The sequence below is a fragment of the Mustelus asterias genome, chromosome 14, assembly GCF_964213995.1.
Source record: "Mustelus asterias chromosome 14, sMusAst1.hap1.1, whole genome shotgun sequence".
NCBI lineage: Eukaryota > Metazoa > Chordata > Chondrichthyes > Carcharhiniformes > Triakidae > Mustelus > Mustelus asterias.
Window position 1 is genome coordinate 91,956,617 of NC_135814.1, and position 18,084 is coordinate 91,974,700.

Sequence of the window (18,084 nt, forward strand, 5' to 3'; positions counted from 1 at the left end):
CAGCACTGAATGGGAGTGAATGGCCATATCCAGCTCCCCTTGGCAGGAGCAAGACATGCAGGGAATGCCAAAGTTTGCAGCCACCCTTTTGCATATAGTGAACGGAAAATTCCCAGGCTCGATATCTGCAAGCCCCTGCCATGTGGGCTTCAGGCAGCACAGGGTCCCAGAATCAACCCAATCACTGACCTAAAGCACTTTTAAAACGGAACTCCCCACGAGTGACATAAACTGGCCTCGGTCTTTTGGCTAAGATCAAGTGTAGTATGGACAGGATGCTGCGCTTGGTTGAGGTCATTAGGTTACATTTAAGCTTCATTTGAAGCAATTTTTAAAAGTGGCATCTCGGCCTTTTGGCTAAGATGCAAATGAGATCAAGCCTCGGAGGAGGTGAGTCTGCACTTACTCCAATCACCTTGGCTCATGTAGATCAGGCCCAAGACAGGAGTGGAGGCCCTGTCTTGTCAGCTTGGATTGGAAACGTCTCAACTTGTTGAGACTCTGAATTGGACTTGATTTGATTGAATTGGAGTTTAAAAAAACTGGTTCTACTGAGAATAGACGTATTGGGCACTCTCCCAGTTAGTCAGCAATGCCATGTGACAACTCAACAACAACTTGCACTTATGTAGCATCTTTCAACGTGGTAAAACATCCCAAGATGCCTCATGGGAATGTTTTAACGATCTACAACTAAACAGTGTTTAAAAATACAGTACCTTCTTAAGAAACTTTCAGATTATTAAAATGTGGTCAAATATTGGGATGTTGTTTCACTGAATGACCCCAGGAGACACAGAAAAAAAGTCATTTACAGTAGAATTTTGCAAGATCAATCATGTTGTGGGTGAATAGCTTCTCAATTATTTTCAATGGGGTGTAAAATCTGCAATAAAATAGTAGAAAGTGAACTTCAAATAAGGATGCAAAGAGGGAGGGGAGGAGTGGGAAATCAGGGCTCTGGGTGTGAGAGTAACCATATTTTATGAATTGTGGTGACTATGGTACATTGCAGTTTTAGCATTTCAAATCAAATTATATTCCTCTTTGCCCAGCACTGTCTGAAATGTTAACAATGTTCATCTAATAGTTCTCCATTTAATTTATTAATTCACTCCAATTTCTCCCCCTTCTGTTGCCCCAAGGACATAAATGAAACATTATTTACTCCATCAAAATTTCATTAAAAGAACAGTTTTCTTGCATCAGGAGCCATCTTTAATGATAATAATTGGATTTCAATGTCAAATATTTCATTACGAATGCAATTGCATTATAACAATACTTGCTGCACTGCAAAAAATAGTGACATTCTGGCCTCGGGAGGTGCTATTTTCAGCTTGTTGGGCGAGAGAAACAGCATCAATAAGCAAGTGAAGGTTTCACCCCAGCGGCACTGGCCTCAGCAGTTAAACCCTCCAGAGACAAACATAAACAAATGGGCGTGCTGTAAAATGGGTAATTTTCTACAGGACTGGATTTCGTAAGAGCGGCGACAGATTTCCGTGGCTTCCACTCGAGCAGCGCTGTGCGCTTGCCGCTCGCAATACCGACACTTTCACATCACTTCACTCCTTGTGACAGAGATAGCAAAGGTATGGAAAAGGCAAAGTTACTTTCCCTGCAACAACAAAACAATGACTCCAGCTGCTAGATACAATGAACTAGTGACTGAACCTCAACATTGTCAGAGCAAATTGCTCCTATTGCAAAAAAAAATAACGATCACTAACTCAGTTCTCAATGGCACCTCGACTATATTAGATAAGACTGTCATGGGTAGATTATCAAGAGGTAATTATCATTACCTCACCTCTCTCTTATTTTAAACTGGAGATTTACTTTCTAATCAATTATGGCTGCTCTCCCTACCTAGAGCCTTGATTTCCCACTCCACCCCTCCTTTCTATGCATCCTTATTTGAAATTTGTTTCCTGCTATTTTATTGCAGGAAGCACCCCATGGTAAATAAATGAGAAACTATTAACCCACGAGATAATTAATCTTGCGAAATTCTACCATTTCAAAATGACTTCTTTTTTTCTATGCATATTGTCTTCATTCAATGAAACAGCATCCCAGTATATTTGCAGAGGGAACAGGCCAAGCGAAGCACTCCAATAAATATGCACGTAGTTAATATGATTTACCCACATATATGTGGGAGAGCTCCAATCAGACATTAACTAGATTTAGATCTTGATTGGGTCCAATTAAAGCAAGGCCACCAGTTTATGAAGCATAAACCTGCTGTGCACATTCACTGCTGCGTATGCCTCATTAACTCTTTAGGCTGTATGGGTGAGATCAACAGGTTTTCTGCTGCTTAGTATTTGCGAAAATAAGTCTGGGAAATTACAACGCACAATATGCTGAAGGCAATGAAGTATATAACACAAAACTTCCATTAGTGCCAGACAGCATTTAAAAGAGACTAATCAACAGGGCCATTGTCAGACTTTCAATAGCTTTTTTTTAAGTTTAATACAGTAGTCAGAGGATAATCACTTAGCGATTTCTAATTGATGTGAACTCACCTTCCTTTCCCAGTAATGACATCCCATTGACTAATTCATGTAGTCTGTGTATATCTGAACCTTCTGGTGATGCAGTAACTCAGCTTACCCTTCCTGACCCATTATCATTTATCAGGGAGCCTATTTCACTAGCACTGATCACAGTGCATAGGAATTGGTTAATGGACAATTATCTGGCAGGATCTCTGCTTGATGAATAACCCATTGCTCTAAGTTCAACAGATTTTGCTTCATAAAATCCACAGAACAAAGTGGTTATGGCTGGCAGCATTCTTATCAAAGGGCTTTTACTATAAACTCTTCTGGTTGTACTTTGCAGATAAATCGACTCTGCTGGTAAATATTGGTGAGGATCATAAGGCTAATAGAAAATCTCGCAGTTAGCAGATCTCGAGCCACGCCAAGCAAAAACCATATGATATGGTGCTTATTAACCGGAACACCTTTTGCAAAAATTTTAAAACAAGGTGAACCCTCATTGAAATGACAGGTCAGTTTCAGTGTGACCCATGCTTCCTGAAGGTATAAATCAATGAAAGGTCCAATACTCAATGTCCTCCAAGGAATTGCGGTGGGGAAAATGGAGCTGAAGCAATTGTATCTATGCTTAATCACCAAAAGACAAAGGAAGCATTTAGGACACCAGATTTTTAGACCACTGAAATTGTGCGGATATAGGGAATGGGGCTGAGCCCTTCCATTAAGATCTTGGTGTATGAGACAAGACAGCAAAACAGTGTAGACCAGATAAATCCATAGCGCTACTTTGTCAAGACAAAACAACAAGGGGCTATAGGTTAAAGTTGATGAACGGTCTACTCTGGATGGGCATGAGGAAGTATTTCTTTATCCAATATTTGTAATGGATCACCAAGTAGCATAGTACAGGGAAACTTATAAAATTTTATATTATAAAAACTGAGAGCTCATAATTAAAGCAGAAACCTTATTAACTTTCAAGGATAGGTTAGATTGATGGTTGAAAGAAAAGGAGCTAAAGAACTGCGGGGGGGGAATAGACAGGCATTTAGGATGAGGATTCTGTTCATGGAAACAACAGATACCAACACAGGCTGGTTGGACTGTAAAACCTGTTTTTGTGTTGTATCTTCTGTGTAATTCTATATTTACACAAGGCCTCTTACATCTGTATTTGCCTAATTGTGCTCCGTCCTCATCTGGTTCTTGTCCATTATTTATGCTCCTCAATTCTTTGACATATAGCTACATTGCTTGGGCAACAAGCATATAAATTCAGCAGGTAGTTCAGTGTATCAGCCCAACCAGCATAAAGGAAGAGTTGAGACACATTTGCGAAATGTAGGCTGAGGACATTTTCAATACGGACGCTGTCCATGGTAGAGGAGTAAAGGGAAACCCCCCATTTTGCATTATGTAATTTTCATTTTACGCATATAAACACGCACAGTCATTGGGATGTAAAAGTGGTGCCTTACCGTTCCGTGACATGTTAACACATCTTCATCCATTTTCTCACACTGTTCATCACATTCCATGCAGACAGTGCTGTTCACATATTCTCGAAAATCCCTGAATAACATTTAAGCTCATTGTTACAAGATACACTTGAGAAAGTCTTGGGTGCCACATTCTTCTATTGACAGACTTTATGATTTTTACATTAAAATTTAAGCTTAGCAACATTCAACTGGGAGCAACTTTTGCTACCAAAGAATTGACCATTCTGGTTTTTAGTAGTTTTTGCCTCCTTACTAAAGGAAGGACATAATTGCATTGGAGGCGGTTCAGAGAAGGTTCATTCAGCTGATTCCTGGAATGGAGTGGTTGTCTTATGAGAAAAGCTTGAGCAGGTTGGCCCTCTACTGTGGGCCAAAGATGTGCGGGTTAGGTTGATTGGCCATAGTAAATTGCCCCTTAGTATCAGGGGGACTAGCAGGGTCAATGGGTGGTGTTATGGTAATAGGGCCTGGGTGGGATTGAGGTTGGTGCAGACTCGATGGGCCAAATGGCCTCCTTGTGCACTGTAGGGATTCTATGGTTCTATGATTCTATACTCATTGGCGGTTGGAAGAATGAGAGATAATCTTATTGAAACATATAAAATTCTGAAGGGGCTTGACACTGTGGATGGTGAGAGGATGTTTTGTCAGCTGGGGGAATTTAGAAGTAGGGACACAGTTGAAAAATAAGGGGTCTTGCATTTATGATGGAGATGAGAGTAATTTCTTTTCTCAGACGGTCATTAATCAATGGAATTCTCTTCCACAGACAGCAGTGGACGCTAGGTTGAACATATTCAAGGCTGAGTTTGACAGATTTTCGACCGACAAGAGAGCCAATCTTCTTTAAGCTGAGGTTTTATGATCTGGGACACACTAACTAAAAGAGTGATGAAAGCATATTCAATCGCAACTTTCCAAAGAAAATTGGATCAATACCTGGAAAGGAAAATATTGATGTGGAGATGCCGGCGTTGGACTGGGGTAAACACAGTAAGAAGTTTAACAACACCAGGTTAAAGTCCAACAGGTTTATTTGGTAGCAAAAGCCACACAAGCTTTCGGAGCTCCAAGCCCCTTCTTCAGGTGAGTGGGCTCCCCACTCACCTGAAGAAGGGGCTTGGAGCTCCGAAAGCTTGTGTGGCTTTTGCTACCAAATAAACCTGTTGGACTTTAACCTGGTGTTGTTAAACGTCTTACAAGGAAAATATTTGCAGGACTATGGGGAAAGAGTAGGGCAATGGAACTAATTGGATAGCACAGGCACAATGTAACTAATGGTCTTCTTTTGTGGTATATGATTCTTTGGTTTCTCGATAAAGCAGTTGTATAAACAGCCTTCAGCACATCACAGAGGTGTGGAAAAATAGATGCCCAGCCAGGGGCAGGATGATTAGGAGAGGGGTGTTGAACACTTGGCTGACAAGTTGGGTTTTGCATAGGTTTGCAAAGGAGGTGAGCAAGATAACATTTTGCAAAATTTTTTTTTCCTCCTGCTTTGGAAATATACAAGACCTTCCTCATGCCAGATCAAGTATAGACATGACGTGCCAAATATCTGTGCTGTAAGCTCCAAGGAAAAGCCATTTTAAAAGGGAGAGTTATAGGGTGCGATCTTACCTCCTGTTCACGCCACGCTCCCACTTCAGCAAAGTCTGAGAATTTGGCGACAAGCCAAATCTCCATTCACTGCAGCGAGATGGGAAAATTACACTGGCGTGAACAGTCGGTAAGTTTGTCTCATAACCTCAACGCTAATAATTCTCGGTCTTGGAACATATCTGTTTCATCAGTTGTATTCAGTTCCCTCAGGCAGGTCCCAACTCAAGGCTCACTTGACTCGCTTACTAGAGACGAGCATTCGGGAGTTTTACAATTCCCTTCCTCATGGTTTTCTTTGATTTGAAAATATTTCACCAGAGGAGCAATTCCAGTGACTTCAAATCAAATTTGAATCAGAAGTTGGTAGGCAAAATATCAACTTAAAACTGGGAGGTCTTCAAAGAGGAGCTGGTTCAGATACAGACTAGACACATTCTTTTGATGGGGAAAGGAAGGGCATCCAAAGTGAGAGCCCCCTGGACAATTTAAGATAAGGAGGTTAGAATGAGACAGGGAAAGGAAGCTTATGACAAATGTCAGGCTTGAAATAGAGTAGAGGGCCAAGCTGAATACAGGAAGTGCGGAAGTACAGAAGAGAATTAAAAAGGAGAATAAGAAAAGGATTGTGTGGACCAGGGATTAACATAAAAAGGAATGCAAAAGTCTTTAACAACCTATAAATAATTAAACAATAGTTAAAGGAAGGTTGGGGCCAATTAGGGACTAAAACAGAAATTATCTTGTAGTGGCAGAGGTCCTGGCTGAGATATTAAATGAATATCTTGCATCTCTAGCAATCACTAGAGAATGAGGATGCTAGCAATGTAGCAGTAATGGAGGTGGAAATAGTGAAACTGGATCAGAGCAAAGTAGGTAAAGAGGAGGTACTTGGAAGATCAGCAGATTTCAAGGTAGAAAGCCACCCAGTCTTGATGGGTTGCATCCTAGGTTGCTGGGAGAAGTAAGGGCGATAATAACGGAGGCTCTGACCACATTCTTCCGATCCTCCCCCGATATGGGGATGGAGCCTGAGCACAGGATGATTGCAAATGCTACACCCCTGTTCAAAAAAGGGGAATGGGGCAAACCCAGCAAATGTAGCCCAGTCCGTCTCATGTCAGAGGTGGAGAAACCTTTCGAGACAATAATCATGAATAAACTTACCTGGCTTTTGAACAAATACTGGCTAATAAAGGTTAATCAGCAGGGATCTGCTGAAGGCAAATCATGTTTTACTAACTTAATTGAGTTCTTTGAAGTAACGGAGCGGGTACTGAGTGCACATGGACTTTCCAAAGACTTTATTAAAGTACCATCTAATTGACTTCTTATCAATATTAAAGCTCATGGAATTAAGGGGACGCTGACAGTGTGGATAAAAATTTGGCTACAGGACAGAAGGTAGAGAATTGTGATGAATGGCTATTTTCAGATTGAAAGCAAGGATACAATTATGTTTCCCAAGAATTGATATTGGAATCACTGTCTTTTTTGATGTATATTAATGACCTACTCTTGGGTACACAAATATTCAAAGTCTGCAGATAACATGAAAATCATAAATTGAGTGAACAGTGAGGTGAATAATAATAGACTTCAGCCGGGCAGTCACTTTGGTAAAATGGCCTGGAATGTGAGTGATGAAATTTAGCACAGATAAGTGTGAAGAGACACTGCTTTTACAATGAAAAGAGAAAATTGAAACTAAATTGCACAATTTTAAAAGGGGCTATAGCAACAGAGAAGCCTGACGATGTATGTACATATAGGGTGTTGATGAGGCCACACCTGGAGTATTGTGTGCAGCTTTGGTGTCCCTATCTGAGAAAGGATGTCCTTGCTATGGAGGGAGTGCAGTGAAGGTTTCCCAGGCTGATTCCTGGATGGCAGGTCTGTCACATGAGGAAAGACTAAGTCAGTTAGGATTATATTCACTGGAGTTTAGAAGAGTGAGAGGGGATCTCGTAAAAACTTGTAAAATTCTAACAGGATTATACAGAGTAGATTCAGAAAGAATGTTCCCAATGATGGGGGAGTCCAGAACTAGGGGTCATATTTTGAGGATAAGGGGTAAACTTTTTAGGACTGAGGTAAGGAGAAATTTCTTCACCCAGCGGGTAGTGAATATGTGGAATTCACTACCACAGAAAGTAGTTGAGGCAAAAACGTGTGATTTCAAGAAGACATCAGATATAGCTCTTGGGCTAAAGGGATCAGGGGATATGGGGGGAAGGCGGGATCAGGATATTGAATTTGATGATCAGCAATGATCATAATGAATGGCGGAGCAGGCTTGAAGGGCCGAATGGCCTTCTCCTGCTTCTATTTTCTATGTTTTAATCTTTGAAGGTGGCTAGGTATGTTGAGAAGCCTGTTTTTAAAAAAGGCATTTGTAATCCTTGGCTTTATTAATAGAGGCATGGGGGGGTACAAAAGCGAGGAAACGATGGTGAACCTTTACAGAACACCAGTTCGGCCTCAGCTGGAATATTCTAGACATCAAATTTTAGGAAGCATGTCAAGCTCTTAAAGAGGTCCAGAGCAGATTTATGGGAATGGCACCAGGAACTTCAGTTACCTGGAGAGAATTGAGAATCTGGGATTGTTTTCCTAGAGCAGAAAAAGTTAAGTAGATTTGGTCGAGGTGTTTAAAATCTTAAATCTTGAATGAATTTGACGGAGTAAATAAGAAAGAAAACTGTTTCTAGTGAGAGAGGCACCAGAGAACATAGATTTAAGATGGGATGGCACGGTGACACAGTGGTCAACACTGCTGCCTCACAGCACCAGGGACTCAGATTCAATTCCAGCCTTGGGTCACTGTCTGTGTGGAGTTTGCACATTCTCCCTGTGCCTGCGTGGGTTTCCTCCGGGTGCTCCGGTTTCCTCCCACAGTCCAAAGATGTGCAGGTTAGGTGGATTGGCCATGCTAAATTGCCCTTCAGTGTCAGGGGAATTAGCGGGGTAAATATGTGGGGTTACGGGAATAGGGCTTGGGTGGGATTGTGGTCGATGCAGACTCAATGGGCCGAATGGCCTCCTTCTGCACTATAGTGTTTCTATGATTGACAAATAAATGAGAGGTGACATGAGGAAAAAAAATATGCAGCGAGTTGTAATCTGCAATGCACTGCCTGAAAGGTGGTGGAGTAGATTTAATCGTAACTTTGAACAGCAAATTGGATATATGCTTTACAAAATGGGGAAAAGTGTATAGGGCTATGGAGAGATAGGGAAGTGAGAGCATTTGGATAGTTCTACCATTCTACCAAAGAGCTGGCACAGGAATGTGTTATAGCATGCTATTCTATGATCTCAAGTTCCTTCTCTTCTCGTTGGGAAACAACCAAGTCTAAAGATCTTAGGTACTTTAACAATGGAAAGGGACAAGTAACATAGATTGGATGCAAGTAACCCCCACTAGATGTCAAGTTTGGATTCAGAGCTGGCATTCTGATCTCTGCTCGACCTCTGGAAAGGGGCCTGAGCCCAACTTTCCTCACACAGAAGCAAGGACATGATCACTGAGCAGAGGTTATGCTGCCTGAACATAACTCCCTCACAAAGCCCGTACTTAGGGAACCTGGTCTGGATTTTCAATTGCCGGAGTGGCTGCTGGTGCGATTTGAAAATCATGTCCCTGGACCCCAGCCTGTTGCCTCCAAAATGAGGCACTTTTTTTTGGAGGGGGAGGAAGGAAGAAACAGGGAGCCCACTTGTCTCCAATTAATGTCTTTCAGAAACTGGTTAAGAGATCAACAGGATGGCGAGAAGGCATTTTTCAATTGAAAAATCATCAAACCCAAATACTCTAGTGCATGATAGTCCACAGTAGTAGAATTCAATGGGGGCAAAAGTTAAAGATTCTTCTTTAAAGCTGAAAAATGTTGGGACTTGGGGGAGCTAGCACTAGATCAAACCCACTTCCTTTCTTTTCATTGTTTTTGGCAATTTCTTGTGCATTAAGGGTGCAATGTTTTTGAGGTGCCGCTTCACCTCTTCAGCAAGACAACGGCACGCCCCATCATGGCTACCATCTGCCTTTGGCACTCGTGTTCTACAGGCAGTCCCTGCCTCCAAGATGGTGGCATACCGGAGTCACCATTGGATTAACAAGCTAGAGGTACAAAGCCATTGCTCTAGGGGCACAGATTCAAATTTCATCTTGGCAGCTGATGGAATTTGAATTAAAAAATAGGGGGTGTCCTATTTAAGATGGAGAAGAAAATAATATTTTCCCTTAGAGAGTTGTGAATCTTTGGAACTTTCTTTGCCAGAGAACAGTTGAGGCATGGTCAATTAAAATTTTAAGGCAGAGGTAGATAGATTCTTGAGTAACTGAGGAGTCAAAGGTTATCTGAGGTGGGATGGAGTGCGAAGTTGAGGCCACAATCAGATCAATCATGATTTTATTGAATGGCAGAGCAGGCTTGAGGGGCTGAAAAGCTTACCCCTGATTAATTTGTACGTATGTTCATCGAATCATAGAATCCCGATAGTGCAGAAGGGGGCCATTTGGCCCATCGAGCTTGCGCCAACCACAATCCCACCTCGGCCCTACTTCCTCAATCCCACATATTTACCCTGCTAATCCCCTGACAGTAGGGTCAATTTAGCATGGCAGACCAACCTATCCTGCACATCTTTGGACTGTGGGAAGAAATCGGAGCACCCGGAGGAAATCCACGCAGACATGGGGAGAATGTGCAAACTCCACACAGACAGTGACCTGGTGCTGTGAGGCAGCAGTGCTACCCACTGTGCCACTCATATGTTCAAATGTAACACTTAGCGCTCCAGACCAATTAAGGCATTCACATTTGACAAAGTGGTACGGGACTGGGACCCGGAAATTATCCAGGCATCAGGTTCCTGTCTCCAAACAGAAAATCAAGGTCCAAATGGTGGTCAATGCCTGCCGGGACCGTCTGGAGTCACCCTCATATAACTGGGTGATGAGTCTTTTTGCTACAGAAACAAGGTACACTTTAACCTGGAAGTAGATACCTTCAGCCGAGCCTTTTATTTCAGAATATTTCAGGGCCATCTCCAAGCAGATGAATAATTTGTCCTGACCAGTAATACGAGGAGCAAGTGGATTACTCCAATCATCTCCGTAATGTGCCCCTCTTGGTTATAGAGTGCCGATTGTCCAGATTCAGCATTTATTAGGGATGTAACAGAGTGATTCAGGTGGACACAGTTTCATTGGGAGTTTATATTTTAATGAAAAAGTAATCGGATAAACAGCTGGAAATGTGTAGTCAAATTTCAGGAGATGTTGTACCCAACAACATTTTCGAAACAAATTAAATTAGAGAGTTTTTATGCAGAGCCAAATGATATTTAATAAGAAAGTATTACATTGTAATGAAGCTGCTTTAATTAAAGACAATGTACATTGTTTGAATTCACAGCTGTTTTTCATGATAAATAATAATTGTTAAATTTTTACTCCTATCAAGGGAAATGCATACTTCTAAATTCACCTCTCTCCTTATATTAATTCCATCATTTTCCTTGCACAATTAGAAGTTCCTAATTGTAAACAATCCATCTAGACTTTAATTAGAATCAAAGATGTGACATTATAGCAAATTGTACAAGCTACATTTCGGCAAAAATAACATTGGAAGACAATTATTTTGCCACTGGCTTTGTTTTTTTAGAAAGGGATTGGGAGTGAAATAGTAAGATAAAAAGAAATGTTTTTTTAATGGGGAACCTGGATTAAGGGGTGAGATCCATGCCAGACAAAGTGACGGAAAAGGCCTATCAGCAACAGGGCAGAAGTCTCTTGTGTCAATATATATACAACTAGAAACCCACAGCCCAGAAGACCATAAGACATCAGAGCAGAAGTAGGTCCATCAATTTATCAGCTCTCTCACAATCTTACTGGCTCATCTGCCCATCAGCTGGCGGGCTGTGATGGTAAGATCGCCCCCTTTATGTCATCCTCTCCACTTGCCTTCCTACCTATTTTTGTGTCATCTGCAAATTTGGTAATAGTACATTCTCTTCCCTCATCCAAGTCATTAATATTTATTGTATGTTAACATATATATTGTAAATAATTGTAGCCCCAGGCCTGATCCCTGTGGCATTCCATTAGTTAGAGGTTGAAAGTGCCCCTCTTATCCTAACACTCCAATTTCTACTAGTAAGTCAATTCTCTATCCATGCTAACATACAACCCCAACACCATAGGCTCTTATCTAATTAAGTAGCCTTTTGTGCACTACCTTATCGAATGCTTTTTGGAAATCTAAGTATATTACATCTATTGGCTTCCCTTTATTGATCCTGCTCGTTACCACTTCAAATAATTCTCATGAATTTGTCAAGTTTGATTTCCCCTTCACGAAGCCATGCTGATTCTGCTTAATTATATTATGTATTTCTAAATTCTCTACCATTACATCCTTTATAATAGACTCTAACATTTTCCCAATAACAGATGTTAAGCTAATTGGTCTATTGTTGCTTGTTTTCTGTCTCCCTCCCATTTTGAATAAGGTGTTACATTGGCAGTTTTCCAATCCTCTGGGACTTCTCCAGAATTTAAAAGTTCTTGGAAGATTACTACCTGTGCATCTCCACTATCTATGTAGCTATTTCCTTTAATATCCGAGGATGTAAGCCATCCGGTCCAGAGGACTGATCAGCCCTTAACCTCATTAGTTTCCTTAGTATTTTTTCTCTAGTGATAGTTATTGTATTTATTTCCTCCCTGACCTCTGCCATGATTATTTAGTATTTTTGGAATGATATTGGTGTCTTTCAACGTGAAGACGAATGCAAAGTACTTATTTACTCCTGGTTCCCCATTATTGTTTCCCTCATTCTCTAAGGGGCCTACGTTCACTCTGGCCTCTCTTTTCCTGTTATGGTCACTCCATGACATCGTCCCTAATCTGATATTTGCTTCTTGAGCATGCCCAGGTTTAATTGCTGTATGGTGACGGTGCCTTCAACTGTCTAGATCCTAAGCACTGGAATGTTCTTCCTAAACATCTTTTGCTTCTCTATCAAGACAGAACAGTCTGCCTAATTGGCACCCCATTCATCACTTTCAACATTCACTTCCTCCACCTCCAACGAACAGGAGCAGCTGTGTGTAGAACAAAGAACAAAGAAAGGTACAGCACAGGAACAGGCCCTCCAAGCCTGTGCCGATCATGATGCCCTAACTAAACTTTTTAAAAAAACCTTCTGCCCTGACTCAGTCCGTATCCCTCTATTCACTCCCTATTCATGTACCCATCCAGATGCCTCTTAAATGTCTTCAATGTGTCTGCTTCCATCACCTCCTCTGGCAGTGCGTTCCAGGCACCCACCGCTCTCTATGTGTAAAACTTCACCCGCACATTTCCCTTAAACTTTTCCCATGAACCTGTGCACCCTTGTAATTGACACTTCCACCCTGGGAAAAAGCCTCCGACTATCCACCCTGTCTATGTCTCTCAATTTTGTAGACCTCTATCAGGTCTCCCCTCAGCCTCCGTCTTTCCAGTGGAAACAATTCTAGTTTATTCAACCTCTCCTCATAGCTAATGCCCTCGAGACCAGGCAACATCCTGGGGAACCTTCTTTGCATTCTCTCCAAAGCTTCCATGTCGTTCTGGTGGTGTGGTGACCAGAACTGCATGAAGTCAAGCATGCCATAGGCTTTCTTAATTACATTGACCACCTGTGTTGACACTTTTAGGGAATTGTGGACCTGCACGCCCAGATCCCTCTGTATGCTAATGTTCCTAAGGGTTCTGCCATTTACAGTATAATTCACACCTAAATTTGATCCTCCAAAATGCATCGTCTCGCATTTGTCTGGATTAAACTCCATCTGCCATTTCTGTGTTTAAGTCTCTAACCTATGTCCTATTGTATCCTCTGATAATTCCCGGCACTATCAGCAACTCCACCAATCTTCGTGTCATCTGCAAACTTACTAATCAGACCACCCACATTTTCCTCCAGATCATTTATATATACTACAAACAACAGAGGTCCCAGCATTGATCTCTGCGGAACACCACGAGCTACAGATGTAACTACATGTAGCTACAGAGCTACACCTCTTCAAAAAATTCAATCAAGTTGGTGAGACATGACCTTCCCCGTATAAAACCATTCTGAAAAACACTCTTCCATTGCTACTTTCTGTCTTCTATGACCAAGCCAGTTCTGCATCCATCCAAGCCAGCCCACCCCGAATCCCATGTGAATTTAGTTTTTGTACCAGTCTGCCATGAGGGACCTTATCAAACGCCTTACTAAAGTGTATATAAACTACATCCACAGCCCTTCCCTCATCAATTATCTTTCTCACCTCTTCAAAAAATTCAATCAAGTTGGTGAGACGTGACCTTCCCCGTACAAAACCATGCTGCCTGTCACTAACTAGTTAATTTTCTTCCAAGTGTGCATATATCCTGTCCCTCAGTATCTTCTCCAAAAGCTTCCCCACCATTGATGTCAGGCTCACCAAGCCTATAATTTCCAGTGTACCATCTACAAGATGCACTGAAGCAGCTCACCAAGCCTCCTTCGGACAGCACTTTCCAAATCCACAATCTCTGCCATCTAGAAGGACAAGGATAGAAGAGGGAACTCCATATCTGCGAGTTCCTCTCCCAGTCACACATATTCCTGATTTGGAACCAAATCGCCGTTCCTTCAGTGTTGCTGAGTCAAAATCCTTGAACTCCCCTCACTATGGGCATTCCCCTCACTATGGGCACTGTGGGTGTACATATACTACATAGACTGCAGCGGTTCAAGAAGGCAGCTCACTCCAACTTCTCAAGAGCAATTAAGGATGCTGGCCTTGCCAGTGACTCCCATATCCCATGAACAAATCAAAAAAAACTTTCCTCCACAAAGACACATGTTCAAATCTATCTTGTTGATCATGTTTTTGGTCTTTTTTTTATTTTCATGAATAATTATGCTTTTACATGTGATTTTTTAATAAACAAGCAATATAACTGCAATGAATTTCCAATTGGGTAATAACATTTGAATTGAACTAAATTGAATTGAATCTGACCTATTATCTCCTTATGTTACTTTGCTTTAGCATACTCTAGTGAAGCATCTTGGAACATTTTATTACATGAAAAGTACTTGTATAAATACAAGTTGTTGTTGAGAGGTGCCACAGAAATGCAAGTCCTTTCTTTTTTTACCAGACTTACCCTTCATACAAGTTACACGATTCAATGCAAGTCCTGCCCCTACGGAAAAATCTGCACGACAAGCATTGGTTTGGGCCTGGACCCCAACAGCCATCATCAGAGCACAGGAGATCACACATCATCCTGTCAGAAGCTGGGAAAGAAACAAGAATCTCACTCGACAAATCAGCCCAGTTACCAGAATCCATATCAACTTTATAATCAGTCGTCATCATTAAACAGAGTATTATACACACTGCCTGGGGTCTCCGATATAATAGAAAGACAGACCTCTAATTCAAAATATAAGCTAAGGTGTAGTGTAATGACCTCAATGAGGCCCTTCAGATTGGCCTCTTGGAGTATGATCTCCCCGATTGAGGTAATGATTGCCTGCCCTGGTGTGGAGGGGGCCGGGAAGGAGGAGGACCTCCTCGTGAACCTGCATCTGGGCCTGGCAAAGCTTGCCATCTACAGGTTCAGGCAGCAGACAACCAGTGGGCCATCCGACCCGAATGTCTGCCCCTCTACCGCGGCTACATTCACGGCCGGATGTCCCTGGGGAGGGAGCATGTGGTGTCCGAGGGCACCGTTAACGCCTTCCATGCCTGCTGGGCACCGCAGGGACTGGGGTGCATTATTGACTCCTTTAGTCACGTTTTGATTTGATGTTTTAAGTTTCCTTTCCACTTTGTCTTTTGTTTCAGGGTGGTTTCCCCTGTTCCTTTTTGGGAGCTGCCCCTTTTAATTTATCCCCTCATTAATTTGAGTTAGTTTACTTGGTTTGCCAACAAGATTGGTAATGATTGCCTGCCCAGGGAGTATATATATCGAGGAATGTCAGGGCTACTGACACTCTGGATTCTGACTTTGTACCTGGAGCCCTCTCAGGAATGGAATTGAGTATGTAAATAAAGGGAATCTGGTGAAGGGACATTGGCTTCTGAGGAGTTATTTCATGTAGGATATTGACTGTGAGAAAAGTAAGGGACTGTAGATGATAGGGAAACACAGTGTGAAAAACTGTGGGATGCAACTTATATTTATGTGTGGCTGACCTAATAGCCCACTAAACCAGCAATGTTATAAGTTACGGCCAGGGCTATGAGCAGCATTGGATTTCTGTTCCAATGTACCTCATTATAAATTCTCTTTGTAAACTGCATAATAATTAAAGCAAGAAAAGTGAGATTGGTTTCAAATGCAAATGGAACTGTTGCTCACAGCTGCTTCAGGGATCTTAGTCAGTCACTCGTCATAAACTAGGCTTGACACAGACATCACAGGTTGCAGCGACATGTTGTACCCTCACATTGATCTCTCTGTTGCCATGGTAACACTACACTACACCGTTTCCCCTCATCTCAGCTTTGTCGAGGGGCTGAATTGGGGATTGTTGCTGATACTGGGACAGTCATGCAGCAAATTAACTTCAACACAGGTTAATGTGAGGGACTTTATAGGAAACCAGAAACATTACCTGCACCTCAGAAAAGTAACGGTCAGGTTACACTTGGAAGTCTGTGTGGAGTTCAGGTCTCCATACTGTGAAGCATTTGGGTGATGCAAACAAGGGCAGCGATTGGGAAAGACGGAACAGGTTGGAATGCTATTCTTTTAGAAGACATTGAGAGAACTCTCCCAAAGGGTTGTGAATCTGTGGAATTCGCTACCCCAAAGTGCAGTGGATGCTGGGACAGTGAGTAAACTTAAGGAGGAGTTAGACAGATTTTTAATTGGTAAAGGGTAGAAGAGTTATGGGGAGAAGGCAGGAAAATGGGGATGAGGAGCATATCAGCCATGATCGAATGGCGGAGCCGAATGGCCTAATTCTGCTCCTATATCTTACGAGCTCATGAACTTATAAACTGATAAGACACCTTGAAAATAATGAAGGGTTGGTCAGGGCAGTTGTGGAAAGAATGATTCTACTTATGGGACCTAACCTTAATCCAAACCTGGGCACCATTAATACAAGACCATCATTAATAAATCTAGCAGTGAATAAGGAGTCTTTACTCAGATTTGTTACAATGAGGAACCCGCTACTTTAGCAAACAGCTTAAATACTTCTGAAAGGAAACTAGATAAAAGAGAAAAGAGCATAGCATGAAATGCTTCAATTAGGTACTCAGAATGGGAAGAGACTGCTTGAGGACTAACTGGTCTGTTTCTGTTCTGTATATATTGTGCAATACAATTAAAAAATAATTGTGCCCATCACCTTCAGAATCTCTATTCAATTTCAGTAGAGAGGTGCTGTCTACTGGTAATCCATTGTAGCTTGAATTCTGATCACTTCACAATGCCTTACTATGTACAAGATATTTCTTATTCATTCTCGTCCTGCCTAGCGACACATAAGCATGTGCTCATCTTTATTTCCATAGCCACATTTTCCTTACTAACCTGCTGCCAGAGGCTATTGCTTGAGGGCTGCCATTCTGCATCAAGTATATGGCTGACCAAAGACTCTCCACCTCTTACTGCCTGTCACAGGTGTATGGGAATAATTTCAATGTTGATAATCGACCTGCTTGGCTGCATTATGAATGCACCTTCCATGGCCATCAAGTTCTGGAGTGGAACTTGAACCCAGAGCTTCCGGCCAGGGTCAAGTGCTTGGATTTTATGACCTCAGTCGGGCGAGGCTCATAAAATCCCGCCCGAGGATTCCGTTCTGCAAGCCTCGCCGTCCCGATTCCAGGGCAGGCAAGGCGGTAAAATACTGGCCAAGGATGCAACGCACTGCACTATCTTATATCAAGATATATCACAAGTTAATTACATTTATCAACTGTACTGTGACTAATTGGGCATTTTTATGCACTGATTACATTCTTGTATTCAGTGACACTGGTCACTCCTACAAGAGGTCCCCTCATTTCCCATGACTCAAAGAACCAGTACCGCTGATTATAGAAGCTTGGAAGTGTGAAGTCCTGTTGTGACCTCATGAGTGATCGTGTGTATTCTCCTCACCTTTTGAAGAGTGGACAGAAAGTGAGATGAGGCACAATGGGAAACCAAAAGAATGGTTCATTTTAGATAAGATGCACAAAAGAATAGTATACATTCTTGACAAAAATTTCCTCAACAACCCTTCGAACCCCCCAACTCTCTGAAACCCCCAGACTCTCTGACCCCGCTGACTCTCCCCACGGCACTCCAACTCCCTTCTACCCTCCAACGTCCCCCCACCTGACCTCAGCACCCTACTCACCCGCCCTCTTGCCCTGCCCAGCTGACACTATACCCTTCCTGCCACCCTATCTGCTGTTCCAT

The 18,084-nt window shown here is 42.1% G+C and overlaps 1 protein-coding gene across 5 annotated transcripts in view; it reads right to left on the minus strand.

The window, feature by feature from the left end:
- Positions 1–18,084, minus strand: part of LOC144503876 (receptor tyrosine-protein kinase erbB-4-like) — a 1,146,325-nt gene that overhangs the window by 369,256 nt on the left and 758,985 nt on the right. For all 5 annotated transcript variants that reach the window (XM_078228891.1, XM_078228890.1, XM_078228889.1 and 2 more), the window contains exons 13-14: positions 14,821–14,953; positions 3,995–4,088 (exon numbers count right to left, since the gene is read on the minus strand). In XM_078228891.1, the coding sequence (XP_078085017.1) occupies positions 3,995–4,088; positions 14,821–14,953 (227 nt within the window). The remainder of the gene's footprint in view (positions 1–3,994; positions 4,089–14,820; positions 14,954–18,084) is intronic.